This window comes from Budorcas taxicolor, chromosome 5 (genome assembly GCF_023091745.1).
Source record: "Budorcas taxicolor isolate Tak-1 chromosome 5, Takin1.1, whole genome shotgun sequence".
Taxonomy (NCBI): domain Eukaryota; kingdom Metazoa; phylum Chordata; class Mammalia; order Artiodactyla; family Bovidae; genus Budorcas; species Budorcas taxicolor.
The window spans coordinates 93,857,409-93,868,575 of record NC_068914.1 but is presented as its reverse complement, the minus strand read 5'-3'; the positions used below and the strand labels follow the sequence as shown (position 1 = coordinate 93,868,575).

General features: G+C 41.1%; 1 protein-coding gene across 3 annotated transcripts in view; it reads left to right on the top strand.

Moving 5' to 3' along the window:
* Window positions 1-3,852: 3,852 nt before the first annotated feature.
* The window catches only part of XPOT (exportin for tRNA), a 39,673-nt gene continuing 32,358 nt past the window's right edge, over window positions 3,853-11,167 (top strand). For 2 of the 3 annotated variants that reach the window (XM_052639621.1, XM_052639619.1), the window contains exons 1-3: window positions 3,853-4,135; window positions 6,811-6,944; window positions 10,628-10,710. In XM_052639621.1, the coding sequence (XP_052495581.1) occupies window positions 6,885-6,944; window positions 10,628-10,710 (143 nt within the window). In that variant the 5' untranslated portion in view covers window positions 3,853-4,135; window positions 6,811-6,884. The remainder of the gene's footprint in view (window positions 4,136-6,810; window positions 6,945-10,627; window positions 10,711-11,167) is intronic. The other variant, XM_052639620.1, reaches the window with a different exon arrangement.

Genomic DNA, 11,167 nt, shown 5'->3' with positions numbered 1-11,167 from the left:
AATCAGTCTGTTGTTCCATGTCCAGTTCTAACTGTTGCTTCCTGACCTGCATACAGGTTTCTCAAGAGGTCAGGTGTTCTGGTATTCCATCTCTTTAAGAATTTTCCATGGGGGTTCAGGATTGGGAACTCATGTACACCCGTGGCTGATTCATGTCAATGTATGGCAAAACCAATACAGTATTGTAAACAAAAATTAAAATTAAAAAAAAAACCAGAATTTTCCAGAGTTTGTTGTGATCCACACAGTCAAAGGCTTTGGCATAGTCAATCAAGCAGAAATAGATGTTTTTCTGGAACTCTCTTGCTTTTTCCATGATCCAGCAGATGTTGGCAATTTGATCTCTGGTTCCTCTGCTTTTTCTAAACCCAGCTTGAACATCTGAAAGTTCATGGTTCACGTGCTGTTGAAGCCTGGATTGGAGAATTTTGAGCATTACTTTACTAGCGTGTGAGATGAATATTAATTGTGCAGCAGTTTGAGCATTCTTTCGCATTGCCTTTCTTTGGGATTGGAATGAAAACTGACCTTTTCCAGTCCTGTGGCCACTGCTGAGTTTTCCAAATTTGCTGGCATATTGAGTGCAGCACTTTCACAGCATCATCTTTCAGGATTTGAAATAGCCTAACTGGAATGCCATCACCTCCACTAGCTTTGTTCATAGTGATGCTTTCTAAGGCCCACTTGACTTCACATTCCAGGATATCTGGCTCTAGGTGAGTGATCACACCGTCGTGATTATCTTGGTCATGAAGATCTTTTTGTACAGTTCTGTGTATTCTTGCCACCTCTTCTTAACATCTTCTGCTTCTGTTAGGTCCATACCATTTCTGTCCTTTATTGAGCCCACCTTTGCGTGAAATGTTCCCTTGGCATCTCTAATTTTCTTGAAGAGATCTCTAGTCTTTCCCATTCTGTTGTTTTCCTCTATTTCTTTGCATTGATCGCTGAGGAAGTCTCTCTTATCTCTTCTTGCTGTTCTTGAAGTTCTTTAGGATGATACAGTGGAATATACTGAACACAATATAGGCTTTGGAGCCACTTGGACCAGGATTAGTACTGAACTTCCATAATCAGTAGTTGACCCACACAGCTAATGTAAGAATCCATGCAATGATTCACTTATTGAATTGTAACTACAGGGTGGTACTAGGCACCAGGATACACTGAAATAGAACAGGAATCCTAGCCTGACATTTTGAACAAGTAAATTATAAATGTGATGCAAAAGTGACTCAGGATACTTTATATATAAAATGCTTGGTGCAGTGTTTTGCACGGGGCAGGTCACAAAATAAATGTAGCTGTTATACGGTTCAGTTCAGTTCAGTTCAGTCGCTCAGTCGTGTCCGACTTTGCGACACCATGAATCCCAGCACGCCAGGCCTCCCTGTCCATCACCATCTCCCGGAGTTCACTCAGACTCACGTCCATCGAGTCCGTGATGCCATCCAGCCATCTCATCCTCGGTCGTCCCCTTCTCCTCCTGCCCCCAAACCCTCCCAGAATCAGAGTCTTTTCCAATGAGTTAACTCTTCGCATGAGGTGGCCAAAGTACTGGAGCTTCAGCTTTAGCATCATTCCTTCCAAAGAAATCCCAGGGCTGATCTCCTTCCGAATGGACTGGTTGGATCTCCTTGCAGTCCAAGGGACTTTCAAGAGTCTTCTCCAACACCACAGTTCAAAAGCATCAATTCTTTGGCGCTCAGTTTTCTTTATAGTCCAACTCTCACATCCATACATGACTACTGGAAAAACCATAGCCTTGACTAGACGGACCTTAGTCAGCAAAGTAATGTCTCTGCTTTTGAATATGCTATCTAGGTTGGTCATAACTTTTCTTCCAAGGAGTAAGTGTCTTTTAATTTCATGGCTGCAGTCACCATCTGCAGTGATTTTGGAGCCCCCAAAATAAAGTCTGACACTGTTTCCACTGTTTCCCCATCTATTTCCCATGAAGTGATGGGACTGGATGCCATGATCTTTGTTTTCTCAATGCTGAGCTTTAAGCCAACTTTTTCACTCTCATCTTTCACTTTCATCAAGAGGCTTTTTAGTTCCTCTTCACTTTCTGCCATAAGGGTGGTGTCATCTGCATATCTGAGGTTATTGGTATTTCTCCCAGCAATCTTGATTCCAGCTTGTGTTTCTTCCAGTCCAGCGTTTCTCATGATGTACTCTGCATAGAAGTTAAATAAGCAGAGTGACAATATACAGCCTTGACATTCTCCTTTCCCTATTTGGAACCAGTCTGTTGTTCCATGTCCAGTTCTAACTGTTGCTTCCTGACCTGCATACAGGTTTCTCAAGAGGCAGGTCAGGTGGTCTGGTATTCCCATCTCTTTCAGAATTTTCCACAGTTTATTGTGATCCACACAGTCAAAGGCTTTGGCATAGTCAACATTAATTTTATTCTACTTTTCTGTCCATTCCCTTCTCCCAGGTTTTCTTTTTCATTGTAGTCCCACTGAGGGTAACCTAGTCTATATTCAGTACATATTTAACAATCAGAAATGAAACCTAAATACAGGGCACTTATTGTATGTCAAACATAAGTATTAACTCAATTCTCACAACAAGCCTTTGAGGTAGGTACTATTAGCATACACCGTTTTACTGATGAGTTAACAGGGTCAATGGCAGCGCTCTCCAGTACTCTTGCCTGGAAAATCCTATGGATGGAGGAGCCTCCATGAGGTCGCTAAGAGTGGGACACGACTGAGCGACTTCACTTTCACCTTTCACTTTCATGCACTGGAGAAGTAAATGGCAACCCACTCCAGTGTTCTTGCCTGGAGAATCCCAGGGACGGGGGAACCTGGTGGGCTTCCGTCTCTGGGGTCGCACAGAGTCGGACACGACTGAAGTGACTTAGCAGCAAACAGGGGCATCACAGGTGGCTGAGTGGTAAAGAATCCGCCTGCCAATGCAGGAGAGGCGGATTCTGTCCGTCGGCGGGGAAGATCCCCTGGAATATGGAATGGAAACCTACTCCAGTATTCTTGTCTGGAAAATCCCACGGACAGAGAAGCCTGGTGGGCTACAGTCCATGGGGGTGAAAAGAGTTGGACACTAGTGAGCGAGAAAAGTCAAATCGTACTGAAGCACAGATAAGATTATGTAACGTGCCTGAAACTGAAGTTAACAATAAGTGAGCAGGGTAACGGGTGTGGGGCGAGCTGGGATCCAAATCTACGTGCGCAGCTTGAGCCTGTACTATCTCTATTCAGTATTTTAAACTAATCAGTGAATGAATAAACCAAGTAACAGTATCACACGAAGTAAACAGTATCTTTTCACGAATGACAAAAATACTGGTACGTTTAAACTGACAAAAAATTTTCAGCGCTCGTCGGGAGATGCTCACGCTGGGGAACGTGTGGGATCATAAAAGAGAAATTAAACAACTGACTCACACGTGGTTTGGACCACGACAGGCGGCTCTCCGGGACTCCGTTCTCTAACCTACCAACTACCTCCCCAAGTCTTTAAGGAACATGCTAAGCAAACCAGGCCCGGTGTGGGGGTGTGGGGGGATGGTTACGGATCTTCGCCCTGGCGCAGACGCCGCACCAGACTTCAAGGCCGCGAAAAATTTCCGCCGGAGCCCCATCCCGGCATGCACCAGAGGCCCCGGCGACCACGCCTCCCGGCGACCGCCCGGTGCGCGTGTGCGTACCGTCGCCCGGAAGCGTCGCCTGCACATTGCATGCTGGGAGTCGTAGGCTCCCGGTCCGGGCCTTCGGGCCGTCTCCAGCCTTCATGAGGCTGCTGGCTTTGGTCCGCGCGGCACCGACGCGGGGAGCGCGCTTCGCGCTGACTCAGCGGCGACGGCCGTGGCGGCGTTAGCCGGCCCTCACGCTCTTATCCTTCCTGGGGCGCCAACCCCGCCCGCCAGCTTGCTAGCTTGCCTGCCCGGCGCCACGCAAGAAAAGGCGCCAGGAGACGCAGAGCAGCGAGAGGCGTGCGGCCCCGGCCAGCTCCGTCTCCAGGGTTAGCGCCGCGGCCGTGGCGGAGGACGACGGTGACGGTGACGAGGACGAGGGCCGCTCTTCTCGCTCCCTGCTTGCAGCGCGGCTCCACTGACCGGCCCTCGGGAGTGCAGGCGGGCAGGCGGGATGGAGTGATAGGGAAGGTGACTCGGGGCTTGGGGCGGGACTCGGACCCAGTTCGGTTCACGCGAGGCTGCGGGGAAGTTGGCCGGGAAGACTGGCCCTGGAAGCCCCCATGCTGGAGAGGGTGCGGGCCGGGGGCTCTCCATGGCGGTGCGCCCCGAGGCTGGGCTGCCTGGGTGGGGGTAATATGAGCTGCGGCGGACTGCGTCCCCTGTGCGTGGCAGCTCATTGCCCGGTGTTTCATCACTCCAATTGCCACGAGGCTTCTTTTAGGGGAGGGATCCGGGGGAAGGAAAGGGGCAAGGCCGGCGGAGGAGGGCCCCCATCGCCTGTGGCCCCCACATAGTAAAAGTGGCTAAGCCCATTTGTAATAGTTGTAGCGTAACTCAGCAGTTTCAACTGCAGAGACCTCAAACTTGATCCCCACCCCCACCCCGTCCCAGGACAAAAAAGAAAAAAAGTATTATTTCTCTGTAGTAATTTGCCAGCAGGGACACGCCATTTTTGCTCTTCCCTTCCTCACAATTCTGCAAGAGTAGAGAAACATGATGTTTCCTTATAACCAGGAAAAAAAAAATTACTTTTTGAAAGTGCTAATTAGTGTTACTGGGGGAAGTTACGTTTGATTAAAGCGACTTGTCAGCGTGGTGGTATAAGGCTGAAAAGATTCAGCCTTGGAACTGAAGAACAGTGTTCAGTAGGTGTAGTGGAATTTTTCCAGATTGTTTGATTCTTGATTTCATGCGTATCCATAGTAAAGTTAGGGCTTAATATTTTAAGTATTTTGCTTGCCTTCCCCCAGAACATTTGCTAGATGAGTAATTGAAGGGTTTATCTTATTGTAACAAATGTTTAAGCCTGCACCGCTATACCATGTTAGATATGTGTTCATGCACAACCTTTTGCTAGGAAAATTGTCACGTTTTTGCACAGGTTATAACTTTTCAGGTTTTTTGCGTACATGTAGGTGATTTACCATTGCTTGTTATTATACAAGTGCCTTCTCCGTGAGAGATTCTTTCTCTACTGACAACTGTAACAAGTTTGTTTCCTTAAATTTTATTTGCAATGTTTTTTCCTTAGTACCGCTTACTGTTTCCCTTGATAGAATCAAAGTGACCAAGTTTATGAAATTTTCCCTAAAGCCATGCCATAGTCAAGAAATCTTTTACAGAATTTCTCAATCTGGGATTCATAGAAGTTCAGATAGTCTTTTCTTTGTGTGTGTGCATTTTTCAGGGGAATGGTCATCAAATTTTTAACAATGCCTTTGTTTTTCCATCTGTTCAAAATGCCAGTTTTCTAGTGTGATACGATGAATTATGAATTGTGGGCCCACTATGTGCCGGTCATGCTTTACATACCTTGTCTCATTGAAGTCTTTACTGCTTTATGAGGCAGGTGCTCTTTTTTTCCTATTTCACAGAAAGGGCTCTCTCATTTTTTGTAGTTGTCCATGTGGCCCCAGTTTGAAAGTAAGATTAGAGTGCCAATCCAAATCTTTGCAAATCCAAAATCTATGTTATATTATGTCCTAGGAACATAGTGACAAATATTCAGTCACTCCTTCCGTTTAAGGTTAATGAGAGAAAAGTAGAAAGCAGACAGTGACAACCTATCAGCACTTGGAGGGGCATCTCATCCAGTTTGGGAGAGCTGAACAGTAGGGGTCAAAGAAGTGTTCTTGAAAGAAGTGACTTCTAAGCTCAGTTCTGAAGGACAAGCAGGGGTTAACCAAGTAAGGAGCAATGTGTGCAAAGATGAAAGGTAGACTACCGCCTGTCTTGCATGGTTAGAGTACAGAATGGTTACAGTCATTGAAAAGTGGATCTTAATCCTGAGGGCAGTAGGGAGTTACACTACCTTGATGTAATCTGCAAGTATGACCTTAACTATAGGAGAAGCAGCTGAGCTTTCTTCTCCAAGGCTCTCAGAACACATTCTGACTTATCATTGATTTGGGCAGAACCAGGGGGAGACAGAAAAGCATGTTGTAGTAAGAATCTTCTAACCTGGATCCAATCCTGGCCTCACCATTCCCATGAAAGGCTGTGGCCCCCTTCCTCATCACCCCCTGTGCCCTCCACCCCCAGGTTCTTGCCTTTTAAGAGTAGTAAGACCAGGCCTCCTTACCTCAGGTAGAGCTTGTTCTTTATTTCTGCAAATAAATACACATTTTATCAGAAACCAAGTTGCCGTTGGGGCTGATCATGTTCTTACTTGAAAATGTTAGACTCTGAATTGTGGGGAAAGTGCAATGCTTTCCAGAGACTAAAAAAAGTTCTTAAATAAGAGCAGTCAGTGTTAAATCGACAGCAACATAATCTGAATTTGTACTTCTTTTTGAACATAATGTGGTTGCACAGTTGCACTTTATTGGAGATAGTAACAACGTAAATTAGATGCTTCTATTTCAAGTAAAAATAATTACTTTCTATACTTTATTGATGATCTTGAAGAAAAGAAATTTGAAAACCTTAATGGCATACCTTAGAAATTACACATTAGTGGACTATTTAGCAGACCCACTCTTCTGAGACAGGCTTCTATACGTGTAATTTGGATTGTTTCAAAGGAAGTTCTTTGAACTCTTAAACGTCTTCCTATAATGTTATCTGCTTGTAATGGTATTCAGGATAAGCATCTATTTTGCTTATCAAGTGTTTTTTTCTTCCAACTGTGTGTGTGTGTACAGATGTTTGTGGATTCTTCTGTGGGATTAGAGGGCACGCCTATTGTAATCAGAAGACTCCAAGTATAGCAGCGGGAATGGATGAACAGGCTCTCCTAGGTCTAAATCCAAATGCTGATTCAGACTTCAGACAAAGGGTAAGTCATGTCTGCTTAATCATTTTTTAAATCATGTTACATAACCATTTTCATTAGAGGGCTTGAATCAAAAATACACGTCTGGTGAAGGTTTAATTTGGATGGAAATGAACAGAGAAACAAATCTGAGGTATTTCACTATATTCTGAATACAGAAACAGTGAATGATTGTGATCTATTTTCTCTGTAGTTGGCTTAACAACAGTATTAAAATCTCTTGTAATTTAAGGCAAGTCTTTATGTCACATCATTATAATTATTTGAAAGTTATAATGCAAAGTATTGTTCAAGGGACTTTGCTAAAATAGCAGGCGTACATATGATGTTTTTCCATTGCTTGATTTAGTTTAGTCTAAACAAGTTGTTTAACCCTCATGTTAGTGGTAGTTAACAGTATTGTTACTTCAATCAGGCAGACATGTAAATAAGCAGGTATTATATACCATGTCTCAGGTTACATAAAATGATTACATGACAAAGAATCCATTATGAGGTACTGGGATATTTGGGTAAGTATAAACAATTAAACATATTGTAGCATCCACTTGTAATCATGGCTGAATGATAAAAGAAGAATCTAAAGAACAAGCCTGTAATTAAGTTTTTTAAAGATGTGTGGGTGGTTTGAAGTATAAGGTAAATGGATGAAGAGTCTTTTACTTTCTGCTCTCGTAGCAAAGGATATTTTTTTATAAATGAGCTAAATGAAGTTAACAATTTACAAAATATAAAATATAAAAAAATTTACAAAATATAAAAGTCAACAATTTTACAGAAATTTTTTTAAATAGTAAAAAAAAAATCTGCAGGGATTTCCAGGATAGTACTGTGTACTTGTCTCTGCTGTTAAAAGAAGTAACCAGCCTTCCAGATAGAGGTGAATGACAAGAATTGAGATTTAAATAGCTAATTACAAGATACCTATCAAACTGGTTAGGACATGAAAAGTCATTAAAAGTCTGTGTCTTGTGTATATGGACAAATATTTCTTTTCATAGGAGCTTTAGCTACCTACCTTCAAACTCTTAGTCATGAACATAGTTGAAGCATAATAAATCTGTACCTTTCGTTTAGCTTGGTGTTACATAGCTTTTGATTATTAGTTTAGTTATTAAATAAGCTTCTCTGTTATTTTTTATGTTCCTTTTTTGAAATCGTTTGTTTTATAATAAAGTTCCACCATCAGAACCTTTTTTTTTTAATGTGCTATGATTTTCTTTTTCAGAAAGTAAAACTAGTACATTAACAGTGGTTTTAATATTATAGAAGTTAGGTTTTTCAGCAATAAAAATGGGTTCTATCAGTCATAGGCATATGTTACACATCCCGATCCAGCCCTAATTTATACTCCATTAAGCCAACCCGAGTAATAATTAGAATGAAAAATAAGGAATTGTAAGGAAAAGTAAGTTCTGATAGTCCTGATCCTGGAATTGAGGAGTAGTAGGGACTTAATTCAGCTTTGTAAGAAGATAAATGATTGCCAACCCTGATTCCCAGTTGTCTGTCTATAGTTCTCTGTTTTCTACCTGGGCAATAAGTAACTGAACTGACTTTGTTGCCACTTAGAGACAGTAGAGCATTAGAAAGGTGTGAGATAGCAGAACTGGGTGATGAAAACTGACTTGTTCATCATTACTACAGTGTTGTTGTTGTTGTTGTTGTTGAACTGGGTGATGAAAACTGACTTGTTCATCATTACTACAGTGTTGTTGTTGTTGTTGTTGTTGTTGTTGTTGTTTAAATGCTAGTATCACGTGGATTCAGAGTGCAAAGAATAGTTAAAACTGAAAATTTTCAAGTTATTATCACTAAAAAATATAGAATATCTGTCTTTGGCTTGAAACTTAGTGACAGTTCCAGCAGCTGAATCACATCTCCCCTACCTGTTCTGGTAAGTGAACTATTAAATGGTCATACAGTCTGCAAGACTGACTTCAAACTTGTCCCCGCCCTGGCCCCTGAGATACTCCTAAAGGAAACTCGAGGCTCTGTGGAATAAGTATTGTTAGACACCTGAACTAGATTTTTTTCTGCTGCTTGAGCTCCTATATTCTTAATTCTAAAGGCAGCCATTATTTACCCTTACGATAGTATTTGGTGATCTTCATCTCCCCGCTTCTTTTACCTGGTCCTCTCTCAGTGGGAACAGCCATTGAGACAACATATAAAAACTCATGTCCTCGTGCATACAATTGTGTAACACAGGAAACCATCACCTAACTACACACGCATCAATCACTCAGTCATGTCCAACTCTTTGCAGCCCCATGGACTATAACATGCCAGGCTCCATGGTTCATGGAGTTTTCCAGGCAAAGATACAGGAGTGGACTGCCATTTCAGTAGCTTTCCATTATTATTGCAGGTTTTAAAATATATGTATATTTATAAAATAAATAAGAATATTTACTCATTTATTTGGCTGCCTCGGGTCTAAGTTGTGGCAAGCAGAATCTTTTGTTGAGTTGTGTGAGATCTTTCATTGTGGTTCAAGGACTCTTATTTTTTTTAACCTCTCACCCAAAGGAAAAAATAATTTTATATCGTGACCCTGTATATGTATATGTATGTATATACACACATGAATATATGACATTTACACATAAGTAAAACAAGTCATACAAAATAATAGTTATTCTTGCTAGGTGCAGTGCACTCTAATATCTCTGTTCTGTTTCACTTTTTAAATTGCTGATCAAGACTGATAAAATTGTTTTCACAACATTGATGAGGCACAAACCACATTTAAAAATATATATATATTGGCTAATTGAAATTAGATTCCTCAACTCATTTCAAGGTGTGTGCTTAATTGCTTCAGACTCATTTAGGAGTGTTTCTAGAGATTATGTGTTGTTTTCTTGACTGAGAGATTTTTTGCAGGTTACTGAGATTACTGTTTGTTGTCATATGTGAAACTGGCATCTGTCATTGATCTCCACTGCAGCATACAAATGGAAGAGTATGAGTCACCCCTGTTTTCCCAACAGTGGTAGATAGGCTATGGACTTGGTGCTGCGTCTGTTCTAGAGGATACTTGCTCCTATAACAAGACCCAGAATTCATGAATACAGGGATGAGAAATGCATTCCCTAAAGCTTTGACTTTTTCAGTTATTTGGTACTTCCCTAAAATTCATATCAAGCAGTTGAACTCTGATTTTAATCTCACCATTTAGGAAACTTACTGATGCAGTTGAAAAATGGAAATAATTCTCTTTTTCTGTTAAATGGTAGATCAAATGATAATACAGAATATGTTTCATCCTTTATAGGTAGTCACTTCTTTAATAGCATGTTTGATATTAAATAGGAAAAGTATTCTTTATATCCCATTTTAAAATTGCATGTACCTCAGGAGTTTAGCACTTGACAGAGCACTGGACTGTTTTCTCTTGATTTTTCTAATAACCCAGTGAGGTCTGCAGGGCGTTTTTGTGTTGTCTCCTTTCCCATAAGGAAACAAGTTAGAAGTATCCAACTGATGGAATTTGTTTTCTACTTAACCTATTTCTTAGGAATAATCATTCAGTTGCACCTACTCAGAAGCCTGAATTCAATGTTTAGCTGTTTTTTTAAGTCACTGTAGTTGGTTTGCTACTCTCAGTAAACTTTGTTGAGTTTTGGCAGAGATTTGAGATTGACTGTTCCAAATGCATATTCTGCTTTGCAATTACACAGGCCTTGGCCTATTTTGAACAGTTAAAGATTTCCCCAGATGCCTGGCAGGTGTGTGCAGAAGCTCTGGCTCAGAGGACGTACAGGTAATCAAAGCAAATTTGCATAACTTGTAGAAGACTTCAAATTTTTATGAACTTGGCAGGATTGATTGATTTATTTTTTATTTGAAAAAGGCTTTCATAAAAACATTTTATGACTTAGTTTTAAAAAACTATTCCATGTAGAACGAGAAAAATAATAAACCAAAAATTTTGGCCAATTCTGAATTCACTTTTCATTAAAACTATCCTTTCTTTGCCTTATTCTGAGTTCCTAATAGTAGATTCCAGCTGGCATATAGTACGGTAGAAATTTCTATATTTTCTTATGATGAGGAGGGATGATTGGTTTTCTAAAAACTTGGTAAAGAAGGTAATCAGAAATTATCTATCTTAATTTTTAATTTAGTGCATAAACATTCAGTTACTAATCTTTTGATGTTGGACCAACAATTTTTCTTTGTGTATGTGCCGCAATCACTTTGTGATTCTTAATGTTGAA